This window comes from Cyprinus carpio, chromosome A3 (genome assembly GCF_018340385.1).
Source record: "Cyprinus carpio isolate SPL01 chromosome A3, ASM1834038v1, whole genome shotgun sequence".
Lineage (NCBI taxonomy): Eukaryota > Metazoa > Chordata > Actinopteri > Cypriniformes > Cyprinidae > Cyprinus > Cyprinus carpio.
In genome coordinates this window covers 1,813,004-1,829,190 of record NC_056574.1, presented here as the reverse complement: position 1 = coordinate 1,829,190, position 16,187 = coordinate 1,813,004, and the positions used below count along the sequence as shown (strand labels likewise).

General features: G+C 40.5%; 1 protein-coding gene across 1 annotated transcript; it reads left to right on the top strand.

Moving 5' to 3' along the window:
- The first annotated feature begins 429 nt into the window (after positions 1-429).
- LOC109055026 (serine/threonine-protein kinase PLK4-like) lies at positions 430-14,952 on the top strand. The gene is made up of 10 exons (XM_042715272.1): positions 430-658; positions 5,745-5,882; positions 7,816-7,882; positions 8,002-8,105; positions 8,732-8,815; positions 12,358-12,419; positions 12,544-12,604; positions 12,716-12,793; positions 13,375-13,563; positions 13,692-14,952. Exons 2-10 carry the CDS (start codon positions 5,757-5,759, stop codon positions 14,595-14,597), a joined length of 1,677 nt encoding a protein of 558 aa, XP_042571206.1. The 5' UTR covers positions 430-658; positions 5,745-5,756; the 3' UTR covers positions 14,598-14,952.
- The last annotated feature ends 1,235 nt before the right edge of the window (positions 14,953-16,187 follow it).

The window sequence follows — 16,187 nt, the reverse complement described above, 5'->3', positions numbered from 1 at the left end:
GTGGAAATGAATCATTAATGAAGAGGAGAAATACTATAGAAGGCGATTCAAAGCCAAGGTGTTTTGCGGAGTGAGCTGGATTGTGAGTATTCTTGATTACATTGTTAACTTGTGATTGTTTGCTGAGGGAGAATCATTCAAAATAAAATTACTGCTCCGTTTATTATTGACATGCAGAGATCGAGCTGGACAGACGAAAGCAGTGTTTACATTATGTGACTGATTTACCTTTTTATTTGCTTGAAACAAAGAATTTATTTAGTTAATAACTGAATTAAAAAAGAAACAAATCTAAATGTGACTCTTAAAAGAACATTTTTTTTTTTTAATGTTGAGGTGTTTTTAGTAAAACATTGACGGCCTTCAATCAATTCTTATTTTATTTAACAGATATTTTATACCAAATTAATTTTAAGAAGCATACTGTTATAAAACACGTGATTTGTTTGAAAACCACAAAACATACTGTTTTCGCCCCTCCCAAATATCTGTCAAAGTGAAACTTAACTACTGCATTTAAAGGCGTTCTGCTCCGTGAAAAAATACAGTTCTTCTCATCGGTCGAAGCCTTAAACGAAGGAGGAAACATTATTGAAGATAATAACCATTTCTAAAGACAGGAATACACAGGGTTTTGCTCCCAGTTTACATTTGTAAGGTAAGAAAAATCAGTGCAAAACAGCTATTCAGGGGTGCGTTTCCCAAAAGCATCTTTAGCCAACTATGGTCGCAAGTTCCGTCGTTACCAACGTAGTTCAACGATTCGGTGTTTACCGAAACCATAGTTCAAACGAACATTCGCAAACTGCATCGCAAACTTGTGTCGTTGGAACGACAGCTCTTCAGCTGTGGTTAGAGGCATAGTTCGTCATTAGTTTGCTGTGTCGACATCGTTGATTGCACCGCACCTGGGCTGTGTGCTATTCAGAGTTATCGACCCTATGCCCTATTCCTTTCGAAGAGTTCACTATCCACTTTGAGTGATTTAAAAGACTTAAAGTTGTGGTTCAATGTTTATTACATAATTCACCTTTTTTATTATTATTACAAATTCAGTTTGAAACTATATAGCAGCGTGGCCCTCGCAATTATTCTCCCTTCGAAGTGCCCTCTGAAAGCATTAATCATGCCGATTGGAACGCAGCCGTCGTTTCGTTTGTACGAAGAAACGGCGAGTTTGTCGAGTGAGTTATGTTTGTAAAAACATCCCAAAAGACATATTTCTCATATAACAATATTGGTAAAACAGTGTGTTAGAGGTTTTTACTTATATTAAATGTTAACACTCAAATCACAGTATTTTTATAGTAAATGAATGTACCCAAATAAAGTAACAAAAATATATAAATACGTGAGTGATTTTGTCGTTTTTACAGAATTAGAATATAGAATTATCTCTACAAATGTGTTTGTGTGTGAATGTATATATATATATATATATAGAGAGAGAGAGAGAGAGAGAATTTACACTGTTTGCAAAAGTATTTTTTTTATGTTTTTAAGTGTTCATTTAATGCATATCGGCAAATAAACCAAATATTTAACAGAAATTATGTCCGATTAAACAAATGGTTTAAGCTGCAATGGTGGCTGGATGCTGCATAGGTATGGGAAAAGAGGATATACACTGTCTCCCAGCAGCCAGCTATCACCAAAGCCATGCACCCTCTTCAGCCACCTGGCAAACTGCAGAAGTGGCCCACACAAAAGAGTGTGCTTCCATCACCCATCCATCAGGCCATCACCCACCACCTCCATACATTTCCAACAGCATAATAATGCAGTGTAGCTAACAACTGAATTTAAAGCATTGTTTCTTCTTATTGCCCTCTGAAGATGTGGAGGCCCAGGCAGGAGGAGACCTGATGTTGAAGGGCCAGAATGGAAAGGGCCTGATGTTGAAGGGCCAGACTGGAGAGGGCCTAATGTTAGAGGCCCAGGGTGGAAAGGGCCTGATGTTGAAGGGCCAGGCTGGAAAGGGCCTAATGTTAGAGGCCCAGAGTGGAAAGGGCCTGATGTTGAAGGGCCAGGCTGGAGAGGGCCTAATGTTAGAGGCCCAGGGTGGAAAGGGCCTGATGTTGAAGGGCCAGGCTGGAAAGGGCCTAATGTTAGAGGCCCAGAGTGGAAAGGGCCTGATGTTGAAGGGCCAGGCTGGAAAGGGCCTAATGTTAGAGGCCCAGAGTGGAAAGGGCCTGATGTTGAAGGCCAGGCTGGAAAGGGCCTAATGTTAGAGGCCCAGAGTGGAAAGGGCCTGATGTTGAAGGGCCAGGCTGGAGAGGGCCTAATGTTAGAGGCCCAGGGTGGAAAGGGCCTGATGTTGAAGGGCCAGGCTGGAATGGGCCTGATGTTGAAGGGCCAGACTGGAGAGGGCCTAATGTTAGAGGCCCAGGGTGGAAAGGGCCTGATGTTGGAGGGCCAGACTGGAAAGGGCCTGATGTTGAAGGGCCAGGTAGGAGAGGGCCTGATGTTGAAGGGCCAGACTGGAAAGGGCCTGATGTTGGAGGCCCAGGGTGGAAAGGGCCTGATGTTGGAGACCCAGGGTGGATAGGGCCTGATGTTGAAGGGCCAGACTGGAAAGGGCCTGATGTTGGAGGCCCAGGGTGGAAAGGGCATGATGTTGAAGGGCCAGACTGGAAAGGGCCTGATGTTGGAGGGCCAGAATGGAAAGGGCCTGATGTTGGAGGTCCAGGGTGGAAAGGGCCTGATGTTGAAGGGCCAGACTGGAAAGGGCCTGATGTTGAAGGGCCAGGTAGGAGAGGGCCTGATGTTGAAGGGCCAGACTGGAAAGGGCCTGATGTTGGAGGCCCAGGGTGGAAAGGGCCTGATGTTGGAGACCCAGGGTGGATAGGGCCTGATGTTGAAGGGCCAGACTGGAAAGGGCCTGATGTTGGAGGCCCAGGGTGGAAAGGGCATGATGTTGAAGGGCCAGACTGGAAAGGGCCTGATGTTGAAGGGCCAGACTGGAAAGGGCCTGATGCTGGAGGCCCAGGGTGGAAGGGGCCTGATGTTAGAGGCCCAGGGTGGATATGGCCTGATGTTGAAGGGCCAGACTAGAAAGGGCCTGATGTTGAAGGGCCAGACTGGAAAGGGCCTGATGTTGAAGGGCCAGACTGGAAAGGGCCTGATGTTGAAGGGCCAGACTGGAAAGGGCCTGATGTTGGAGGCCCAGGGTGGAAAGGGCCTGATGTTGGAGACCCAGGGTGGAAAGGGCCTGATGTTGAAGGGCCAAACTGGAAAGGGCCTGATGTTGAAGGGCCAGACTGGAGAGGGCCTGATGTTTGAGACCCAGGGTGGATAGGGCCTGATGTTGAAGGGCCAGACTGGAAAGGGCCTGATGTTGGAGGGCCAGACTGGAAAGGGCCTGATGTTGGAGGCCCAGGGTGGAAAGGGCCTGATGTTGGAGACCCAGGATGGAAAGGGCCTGATGTTGAAGGGCCAGACTGGAAAGGGCCTGATGTTGGAGGGCCAGACTGGAGAGGGCCTGATGTTGGAGGCCCAGGGTGGAAAGGGCCTGATGTTGGAGACCCAGGGTGGAAAGGGCCTGATGTTGAAGGGCCAGACTGGAAAGGGCCTGATGTTGAAGGGCCAGACTGGAGAGGGCCTGATGTTTGAGACCCAGGGTGGATAGGGCCTGATGTTGGAGGGCCAGACTGGAAAGGGCCTGATGTTGGAGGGCCAGACTGGAAAGGGCCTGATGTTGAAGGGCCAGGTAGGAGAGGGCCTGATGTTGAAAGGCCAGACTGGAAAGGGCCTGATGTTAGAGGCCCAGGGTGGAAAGGGCCTGATGTTAGAGGCCCAGGGTGGATAGGGCCTGATGTTGAAGGGCCATGCAGGAGAGGGCCTGATGTTGAAGGGCCAGACTGGAAAGGGCCTGATGTTGAAGGGCCAGGCAGGAGAGGGCCTGATGTTGAAGGGCCAGACTGGAAAGGGCCTGATGTTGAAGGGCCAGACTGGAAAGGGCCTGATGTTGGAGGCTCAGGGTGGAAAGGGCCTGATGTTAGAGGCCCAGGGTGGATATGGCCTGATGTTGAAGGGCCAGACTGGAAAGGGCCTGATGTTGAAGGGCCAGACTGGAAAGGGCCTGATGTTGAAGGGCCAGACTGGAAAGGGCCTGATGTTGAAGGGCCAGACTGGAAAGGGCCTGATGTTGGAGACCCAGGGTGGATAGGGCCTGATGTTGAAGGGCCAGACTGGAAAGGGCCTGATGTTGCAGGGCCAGACTGGAGAGGGCCTGATGTTTGAGACCCAGGGTAGATAGGGCCTGATGTTGAAGGGCCAGGCAAGAGAAGGCCTGATGTTGAAGGGCCAGACTGGAAAGGGCCTGATGTTGAAGGGCCAGACTGGAGAGGGCCTGATGTTGGAGACCCAGGGTGGAACTTTGAAGGCAAAGGCTTGGTTGATGCACATGTATTTATACCTCCAAGGATCCTTCCATTGCAACAGGCCCCAGGAAGGCCAAAACTTTCTCTTCCTCTGTAGGGAGAGGAGGAACTGAATTGATACCCCATCAGTCTTGTTTGCTTCCCTCTTACGTGCCGCAGCCCTCCGTTTTGTCACACTTGGAAAGTCCCTCCACTCATTCCTGACTTCTTATGGGCTTTGTTCGTATCCATAGCCAGCATCATTTATTTTTTTGAGTGAGTTCTGTCCAGATTTTATTTTTGTCAGCATTTGTAGCTAATGCTATTTTTCAGCTTTGAAAATAGTTGGACTTTATTATTTTCCACCTTCTCAAAAAGAACTGCAATTTCATGCTTTGAAAATTTGGGTTTTCGTGTAATTTTCATTAACACATGGCTGAATGGCAAGGAGACTTAAATAGGAAAAATTTTGCAAAATAAGCAACAGGTGTCCACAACAGAACATCACAGTTTTTTCAAAACCCATCTTTTTTCAATTGTGGTTAAGTAGCCTACCAATATTAAATAAGAAATAGTATTTATATGAAATTGTGAAATTATTGACATTGAGATAAAAAAAAGCACATTTTTAACTTGTGTGTGTATATAATGTATTGCAGAACAAATGAATGATTTGTTATTACTCCACCCTTCCTAACGTCATTTCAAAAGCGTAATTCGAGTCGAAGAAAAGAGAAAATAAAACCAAATTACTGTAGGTGGCGGTATGTGCTCATGGCTCCAGTCAGCCATTAGATCGAAGAAGAAGAAGAACGACAACTTAAACCCATGTAGTTTGAACGATGGATCTGCGACACAGGTACGATGGTTTCGGGAAACAGTCGTGACTAGCTAGTTTGTTTCCATAACGATTTATCGTACTATGGTGGTTAATCAGCGAGTTACATAGTATCAAATTGATTGTTAAGTAGACTGTACAAAATTATTGATGATTTAACTTAAAAGTAAGTAACCTGGTTGCCTTAAAATTTTGAGTTCATTGAAAATAAATAAAATAAAATAAACAGAAGCTCTAAAAAATATGTTATCTGAACAACATTAATTATCTTAGTTTATTTGTCAAAAGAAAAACAGTTCCAATAACAAATCATAGAAATAATATTATGGTCTCAAAAGATAAGTTATTTGGAAATTAAAGGTAAACTACTCTCACCAATGATCATTAAATCGATTGCTTTTTTTCTATTTCTCATATTGAAAATATCTGCTTAATTATTTCCCTTGTATCCTTGCGTATAACAATTTCCACAGAAAGCAAATCTTTGGTTAGCTTAAATACACATAAATACTGTACATTCCCTTCTTAAACATGTTGCTTTTCAGATATTTTCAGCAATGGGCAACAGTCAGTCAGCTCTAAAAGAACATGGCTACACTCTGGTGAAGGAAGAGGAGAATAAGATCCTGGTGAAAAACGAAGCTGGTGATCAGTTTGTCATTAAAAAGTTGAGCGCTAACCAGGTAAGTTAGACGGTTTAATTATAATGAGAACTGAGAGTTAAATGAGGAGAAAGATAAGTTCCTATAGTCCACGCATAGACATTTATACTTAAGGGGATAGCTCACCCCAAAATGAAAATTACCCCATGATTTACTAACCCTCAAGCCATCCTAGGTGTACATGACTTTGGCCCCACTTTATATTAGGTGGCCTTAACTACTATGTACTTACATTTAAATTAATCATTTGATACAATGCACTTATTGTGTACATACATGTATTTACATTGTACTTATATTTAAAAAAAAAAAACCTGCATGCGATGAATGAATGAATTAATTACATATTATGTTGGTAACGCTTTAGATTACAGCCAGCAATGTACCATGTAATTAAACAGAATTTACAGTGTACCTTTTTGTAACTATAGAGTACCTCCTGTTCCTAGAGTAGTGCTGTTGGTGCACTTGAGCTTCCGTGTGTGGTTTGAGGCCAGTAGAACAAAATGTACTACAACACTTTCCTTAACTACTATGCAAACCTACACCCTTGTTACGTGTAGTTACAGTGTAACATCAACGGGCTGTGATTTAAAGTCATCCCTTGTTACCCTCTTGTTACGTGTAGTATCATAGAATAGTTACACCTTACTTGTAAAATATTTACAGTATAAATACTTTTAATTTTCCAAGTCATTACCCTACTTACGCAAGAAAAAAAAAAAATATCCACCTTTAAAAAAACCCACATAAATCCATAATATTACGCAGAAAATTTTGATCTGTGTGTCATACGTACCACGTAATTTCAGAATAGGTGCTCTTTAGTCATAAAATACTTACAGTATAAATGCTTTCTAATTTTGCAGGTTATTACCCCCTTATTCCCCAAACATTGCATATTAATCCCTTATACCTACGAGTAGGTACTGTTGAGGTACTCCATAGTTACAAATGGGTACACTTTAAATTCTGTTTAATTACGCATGTCACAGACACGCCAGGCTCCAACACTATCCAATCACAGCGCACTCCCTCACCGGAATACTGAGCACACACACCTGCACCTCATCAGCACCTTAATGAACTGGCACATAAAACACACTCACACTCACACACACACACACACAGCCACTGTCCGGTCTCGTTTACAACTAGGGCTTACCTACATGCTTACTTCAAGGACTACCAGTGTTATACTTACCTGTCTCCAGCGATCCCAAGTTACCTCCTGTGTTCATCGTGTGTGTGTGTGTGCGTCTTCATCCTCCAACGTCTCAACTCCTCTACTACCACTTGGATCTTCACTCTGCCAAATACAAAGGACATTATCAATACTCACTCATTCACTTTTCACTCACGATTGCCACTTCAGTTTGACTCACCTGTGTTGGCTATACCCTTTGCTTGTGTCAATAAACAACCTCACCTGTGATCTCCCGTCTCTGACCTGTCTGTATTGTAACAACGCGGTACATTGCTGGCTGTAATCTAAAGTGTTACCATTATGTTAATACAATTTTCTTACAATGCACCCATCGCATTGCTTCAGAAGGCCTTTATTAACCCCCTGGTGCCGTGTTGGTACCTTCATGATGGATGGATGCACTTTTTTGGGCTTCAAAATACAGTGCCCCATTCACTGGCATTATGAAGCTTAGAAGAGCCAGGACATGTTTTAATGTAACTCAGATTGTGTGCTTCTGAAATAAAGTCATATATATATATATATATAAACAACATATATATATATATATATATATATATATATACCTAAATGGCTTGAGAGTGAGTAAATGGGATGCTTTTCATTTTGTGATGAACTACGCCTTTAAACAACATTAACCAGTAACTGTTATTTTCCTCTTTATTACTGTAAAGCTGCTTTGAAACAATATGTACTGAATGAAGTGCTATAAATAAATGTAACTCTATGAGTTCTGTCTGTTTTTAGGACGAATCAAAGTTTCTCCCACATCTCAATCACTCACACATCGTCCAGCACAAGGAATTTATCAAAGGTTGAGAGAAAATTCTAAATTCATTCTGTTCATCTACATTAGCTGCATTCAGGGATAAAATAATTATTAAATATGAGTGTGTTTTTAAATAATTTTAAATTGTAATGAATCTGTTTTAGATTCTGACTGTCTGTATCTTGTACTGGAGCACTGTGAAGGTGGAGATCTCGCTCAGAAAATCAAAAACAAAAAGAAGGAAAACGTTATGTTTTCTGAGAATGAGGTATGATTGTGGATTGATGGTGAGGCTTAACCCATTAGCACAAGCATTATATTCTTCAGAATTACTTAAATATACAAGCAAGTGTACTTGATTAGTTTTGGTGCTAAAAAATGTTGGTTATCCAGGAGCAGAGATCCATCCATACGTTAGCATGATTTATTAAACTGGAGCAGCACTGTCTGACTTGAACCCTATTAAAACATCTGAAGCAGCTAATCTAGGTCATTAGGTTTACTAGAAACATCCAGACAGGTATGATGGAGCAGGAGCAAATCTCTGTAGGGTGATGACACTCCAAGAGCAGGATTGAGCAACCGTGATCTTTAGGATCTTTTATAGCAACACAACCTTAAATAATGGCATGCATAAGTTTATCTTGAGATGTACATCAGAGAACACCTGAGGAACCAGCTTCTACATGTAAAACAATGGTGTTTTTCATAATAAACAGTGCTTTGTGAAAGTATTCATAGCTCATCTGTTGGTCACAGTTTCGTTTTTGCTCTGGAATGCACTTATAGACAGGTGTGTGTCATTCTAAATCATTTTAACCTCTTGCCGTCAATAGAAAATACTGCATTTTTAACAAAATAAAGTTGGTAAATTCACATTTTACTGAATTACAGATTCTGAACTGGATTGTGAAGATCTGCATGGCTTTAAAGTATTTGCATGATCAACAGATCCTGCATAAAAACCTGCGACCCGAGGTAAAGATTTAATTCAGTTCATCTATACACATCATCTAAATGGGAATAAGGGAGCGCTGGAGCCGATAATTCACCTAAAGTGCTCTAAAAATGCATCTAACTTGGCTTTACACGTTTATTCTTATGTGTGATTTGTAAAGAATGAATATAAGCAGCAGCATACAATACACAGTGGTTAGGAGTAGTTTATAAATCCAGAAGAATTCAGGATGTAAAATAATCCAGTGGAAACATAAATACAACAACTCACGAACACAAAGGGGCTGTGCATTTTCAACGGAAAACCTTTAATGTGTTTTGGCCGCTCATTTACACAACAGCAGCATTTAAAGCTTTTGAAAGTGATGCCTCAACAGTCTCCATGTAATGTAAGCAATAAAAATGTGAATTATGTCATGCTCATGCCTATTACATTTTCGCGAGGTGTTTCTTGACCAAGTGACGTCGCCAACTACTGACCTGGCAGCAGAATACAGCATTTTTGGTTGTTTTCACAGATCTGTGTGAATGGGGATCATTTTGACAATGTTGTTTTCTGTTTTTAGTACATTGCTCTCATGTAAACATACCCTTACTAACATTTGAGACTATAAAAATTCTGCAGTTTCAAGTTGCAAAAGTTTATCAGTGTACTGGAAATGCAAAAAAGCCTGAGAATGAAACATAGTCAAAGCATTGCTAGAAAATACTTTCCAGAGGTGTCAAGTAACGAAGCACAAATTACTTTACTTAAGTAGAAATTTTGGGTATCTATACTTTACTTGAGTAATTATTTTTCAGCCGACTTTTTACTTCTACTCCTTACATTTTCACGCAATTATCTGTACTTTCTACTCCTTACATTTAAAAAATAGGTTCGTTACTGCTATTTCATTTCGGCTTGTTTTCATTCCGGCTTGTCTTCATTCAAAAAAAAAAATAAAAAATAAAAATCGCGCCATCCGGATGAAGTGAAGTTGATTGTGGTTGGATGAGAAGTATAAACATATACCATTCCGACACCCTATTGGTTTGTACGCGATCCATCGCACCTGCACATGACACAGATCACATCACACTCCAGTAAGGGCATAGCCAGTGTTGGGTTCGTATATCAAAAAATATATTTCTTAAAAGTAGGGTTGGGGTATGGAACCGGTATGCACCGAACTGAATAAGGACGCGGATTTCGGTGCCTCTTAAATGCCTGAGCGATCGATTGAAATGTTTGTCCTGGTTCTCCGAAATGTAGGCCTACACAAGAAGCATGGGCGTCGCTAGGCTTTTTTATAGGGGCTATAGCATTTAGCTCCATAAACTGTACTCAAATTTGCGATCGCCTCAGAGTCAGTCCCCTTAAATTTCATATGAAAGAGGTGGCAGACCGGTCTACTCTCCGTCTTTCAGCGCGCTCTTCAATCCACAGACGGCGGTGGAGCAGCGCGAGCGCACTTAAACAGAAACAGAGTGTGTGTTTATCAATAGATTGTTAGAATATCTGTATCTGTGCAGTTCTTTGTCATAAATACAGTTTGCAAAAGGTCACGAGGGAGCAGTCGGTTTCTGTAAAGTTTTCGCTTGTCACCGCTCATCACACCACAGCTGTTTCCTCCAGCGACAATCTAGCCCTTAACACATATAAACGAACGCATACTTCAATTGTACTTATTTAAATATACTGAATTAAATCATACGTACTTTATACATACACTACTGTGTAACAAGTCTTAGGCAAGTTAGTGTTTTCACCCCAAAGAATGGTGTTCGGACAGTTATTTATATATTTTGCTGTAGTGTGTCAGTAGAAAATCACTTTACATTTCCAAACATTAATTTTGCCGTTGTCAGACTGCTTGTGCATTCAAAATCACACTAGATTATTATTAAAATTAATGGCAAACTGATATTTCCTACTGACACACTACAGCAAAAGATATAAATAAATGGCTTAAACCCCTTTTTGGGTTGAAAATACTAATGTGCCTAAGACTTTTGCACAGTACTGTACTTTACAAACGACATTGTTGCTACTTTATAAAGAATGACCATACAGTCATTCACAGAACTGCTTAAAGACAGTGACAGACACCACTCATTTTAACTAAATATCTGACAGAGATACAGTAGAAACATTATGTGTGCTTTTGTATTAAATAATGACCCAGATTGTGAAATACATTTATTAGCCTTAGAGTAAGGGAAGCACAACTTGGCAAATGAGAGCATCCAAGGTGAAAGCTATGGATTTATTTTAAATATTTGTAATGGTCTTTATGTTAATCCAGTTTTTTTTGTGGCTCTTTTTTTAAGTATCGTTTCAGGCACCGTTTAGGCACCGGTACCATTTTAAAAGTATCGAAAATGGCACCGGACCCTACTTAAAAGTTATTATTTCTCAACTACTGGCTCATTTATCAAATAGGTGCTTTCTCTTCATCCTCCGCAAATTAAGCTACTGTAGGTAGTCCGGTAACTAGACATTTGAATAAATTAGCGTTTGCGATTGACAACGCGACTGACAATGTGAAAGTCGTGACATTTGCCAAGTACGGTAACCCATACTTGGAATTGGTGCTCTGCATTTAACCCATCCAAGTGCACACACACAGCAGTGAGAAGTGAACACACCGTGAATACACACCCGGAGCAGTGGGCAGCTATATATCCAGCGCCCGGGGAGCAACTGGGGGTTCAGTGCCTTGCTCAAGGGCACTTCAGCCGTGGGTATTGAGGGTGGAAGAAAGCTCTGTTCATTCACTCCCTCCCACCTACAACTCCTGCCAGCACCGAGACTCGAACCGGCGACCTTCAGGTTACAAGTCCAACTCTCTAACCATGTAGCGAATACAGGAAGCTATCGATCAAGAAGGTATTAGGATTATGAGTTATTTTTCATTTTTATTTTTTGATTAATCACTTGGATTAATCATTCATTTTGACAGCACTAATGTTTATTGTAAATAGACAACCATACAAGGGTAATTGTTACTAAGCCTGCCCTGGGTACACCAATTTTCTTGTTCATTGCCCTCACAGATTCCTGCAGCTAAGCTTGGATGTACATTAAATACATTCCATTAAAGGCAACTAGTCATCATATCTCTAGTTTTTTAATGTATTTGCATTGTACTAAAGTGCGTTCATTTTCAATGGGCATATATGCGGCTGAAACAGGTAATCTAGTGCATCCCAAATTTTTCAACATGAATATTTTAATATAACATTATAGTCATTATGGCCTATAGCCTTTAGAAAAATGTTTTTTGAGGAGGTGGGGTAGTGCACAATAGGCCCCTGTGGCGTGGCCTAAGCTTTTGTTCTTAATGGCATTTTTTTTTCATTACATTACTTTTACTTTTATACTTTAAGTAGTTTTGAAACCAGTACTTTTACACTTTTACTTGAGTAAAAAGCTTGAGTTGATACTTCAACTTCTACAAAAGTCTTTTTAAACCCTAGTATCTATACTTCTACTTGAGTAATGAATGTGAATACTTTTGACACCAGTGATACTTTCACTCAATATCACCATCTCCAAACTTGTATCTGTTTTCTTATGACAGAGTATATTCTTCACTACATTTGGAACCATCCGTCTTGGAGAGTTTGGAGTGGTTCATCAACGGTATTGTTTAATTCAAAACATAACTTGTCAGGAACTCTTCTATGCATAATACAAAAAATACATATACAGTACATGTGTGCTTTATGATCTGTATTCTGTACCATATTTTCCCTGTTTCTATCAGATCCACTGAAGGACAAACAGCTGAAAATGAACCTTCTTCATATGTTGCACCTGAGATTTTTAACCAAAAAAAAAAAAAAAAAAAAAACGTAAAAAAATAAATTAAAAAAAACCTCTTCAAAGTGTAATGCTGACTGGCTATACATCATATGTTTCAAACTGAATACTAATACTATGATGTTAATAACTTCCACAGTGAAATATGGAGGCTGGGATGTGTCATCTATGAGTTGTGCATGCTGAAATGTGCGGTGAGATTTTCCTTTCATCAGATTGAATGAGTTTCAAAAGGTTAAAACAATGATATTCAAATTTATTGCATGGAACATAATATAATGTATTAAGAAATATCAATGCAGTCTCAAGACAAAAATGGCATCAGTTCATTAGTTAACCAGTTAAAGGGTTAAGTCACCCAAAATTAAAATTCTGTCATACCCTCCTGTCATTCCACACCTGTACCTTCATTCACCTTCAGAACACAGATATTTTTAATGAAATCTGAGTGGTTTCCTTCCCTCCATAGAGATACAGTGTTACTTACACAGTCAAGGTCCAGACTCCATGTGACTCCAGTGGTTTAACCTCAGTTTTTATGAAGTGATGCGAGTGCTTTGTTTGCACAATACATAAATAAATATATACATTTAATTTTTTTTACAAAATTATATCCAAAGCATGTTCACGTGTAACCAAACACCCTGGCTGCTCTCGCTCTATCTCTGTACTGCTTTACAAATGTGTTTGCTTAATTGTTTTGTCTCAGTGGGAATACAACTTTTGGGAATACAAAGATTTTGACAACTGATTCTTAATTTTTATCCCCATTTAGTTTCCTGCAATACTCACAGTTGAGAATGTTAAAAAGATACTCACATCCTCCCATGAAGCTCTTCCTGAGACCTTCTCTGAGGATCTGCGTCAGCTAGTAACAGACACACTTCAGCCCGATCCGGCGAAGCGCCCGTCTGTCAGCGAGATCTTGACCAGACCTTTCATCATTAAATATCTTCATGAAAAGGTGAGTTACCTTCTTAAAAAACTGAAACGTTCATAGTATTTGCTTTAAAAAATACACATTGACACAACATGGGGAAAAAACATTCAACATACAAAAATTTGATTTGATGAAATGTGCCTTTTTTTCAGAACATGCAAACTATTAAGAGACTTTATAGGATGCTAGAGGAACTGAGAGCCCTGGCTGATGATTTGGAAAGAGTCCATTTCAACACAACTGTAGGCAGTCTCACAGGAGGTGTCATAGGACTGGCTGGAGGAATCGCATCTGTAGCTGGACTTATTCTCTCTCCGTTCACCCTCGGAGCATCTCTGGTAGTAACAGGGTTGGGAATCGGTACGGCAGTAGCTGGAGGAGTAACAGCTGGTGCCAGCAACATAACAAACATGATTAACCAGCAAACAAACCGGCAAAAGATCAAAATGCTCATAAAAGAGTTCCAAGAAAAAATCACCTCCACAGTTTGCTGCATACGAAACATCCAAATAGCTGTGGAAACTTTAGAAAGACAGTTTTCCACAAGTGATGAGTCATTTTCCAATGCACAACCTGGGGCAAATGCTGGAGCTCGACTTGGACGAGGACTGGGAGGCATTCCGGAGCTTCTTCGTGTAATTGAAGTTGTGAATGTTGGGAAGGTTGCAGCTCAGACTGCGAAAGCCATTCGTGTGGCTGAAGCAGCTACTGGAATTTTTTCTGCACTTTTTGTAGCTGTTGACGTCTTCTTTGTTTTTCTCGACTCCAGAGAAATTCACAACATCCGCCAAGATTACGCTTTAAGAGAGAGTCAACGAGAATCAGAATCTACCAGCAACCAAAGTGCTGGGTCGACTGAACAGACGTCAGATAACAGCGACACAACAAACCTGGTGCCTTCAAACACTCAACAGGCAGAAGAGCTGAAGTCTGAGACCATGAAATTTGTGACAAAAATAAAGGAGACGACAGAGGAGCTTCAGAAGATTCTGGATACGCTACGAGATGCACTGCAGCCAAACTCTGAGCTGCCAAACACTGACAACAAAACTTGTTAGTAAAGTTCTCCAGTCATAGATTAATTATAGTCGCAGCTAAGGTTAGGTGATGAATATGTATCTATTCTGGATTTATTCTGGATATTCTGTATTTTTATGATGAAATATCTAAATTAATATTGCTGGTTTCAATAATGCTTAAAAACTTTTTGAGAAACAATAAAGTAAGCTTGCTGCACTTCCATTTAATTATCTTAAGAATGTATGTTAGGACTTATTGCCTTAATTTCCTCGATGTTTTAGAAATCAGAAAACATAAGCATAAAATATTTTTTTTTTTTTTTTTCTGTATACAGTGGCTGCTTATTGTAATTTTTCTTCACTTGTACATAAATAAATATATCAGAAATCCAAATATTTATTTTTCTTTTGATTTAATTATTTTTTTACAGACCTATGATTTGAGAAAAGCCAAACCAAAAAAAAAGAAGGAAAAAAAAAAAGAAAAAGAAAACCGGACACAAACCATTCATGAATGATGGACCGAGCACGTCTCTGGCCATCTAGTGATCGCTGGTGTTCTGTGGCTCAGCTGTTTGTGTGTCAAAATTCAATTGAATCAAATAGAATCGACTCTGAAGAGATGTCAATGAATGCATGTGTGCCACTGGATCCATAAATGCACATCTTCCTTGTTGCGTGTGCTAATTCTGATACACTAATGCAAAAGAAATCATCTGAATTCACAAACATGTTTCTGTTTGTACAAACCACTGCCATGCTAGTTCATGCTAGTTCTGAATTTCACAGACACAAGTTTGGTTGTGGATAGTAAGACACATTTGCAATATTAAAGTTAATGGATAATTGTGCATGCATTTGTTAGTATCCGTCATCCCATAATAAGGACCCCTAAGAGGCTGTGGCGATGGCTGTCCACTAAATGCAAAATAAAATATATTATGCTTCTTACATTTAGCCTATACAGTTTCATTAGGACTACATGTATGGTAAGTGCAAAAGCCTAAAACCTCAAAACATCCCTCAGTAAACACAAATACACCGTCTAAAGATTTAGATATTTTTGTTATACATAAGTGTTAAGTATTTAGGTCAACAAAAGCTTCTGCAAATGATGGAGGACTGGAGGATTTTTTTATTTTTATTTTTTATTCTGCATTTATGTATAACATTATTGCTAGTATATATATATATATATATATATATATATTGTGACAAGCATCCCGAGTCCATATCAGCATTGCCCTGGTAACTCACGAGGAGCGCCGGCTCAAAACTCATCACGGGCTGATCGCCCGCACCTGCCCCTCATCAGCCGGGCTCTATTTAAACAGCATGCGCACAGACAAAGGGTGAGAAACCTCTCCATGAGCTCACAAATTGACTCTGCGCTCTTTTCTCTCCTCCAGACAGCAGCGTGTGACCGTACAGCACTGCCACGAGCACCCCACGGATTCAAACACGCCGCAAGCCAAACCACCGTCATCACCCACGTACCACAGCACCTATTAATAAAATCCACCCTCTGGGGCTTTCACTTGAGTTTTTCTCTTGCGTGATTCTTTCCACCCCGCCCCACTGGTGGAGAATGCGGGCATAATAGTTGAAGGAACACCGACCTGCGATCTC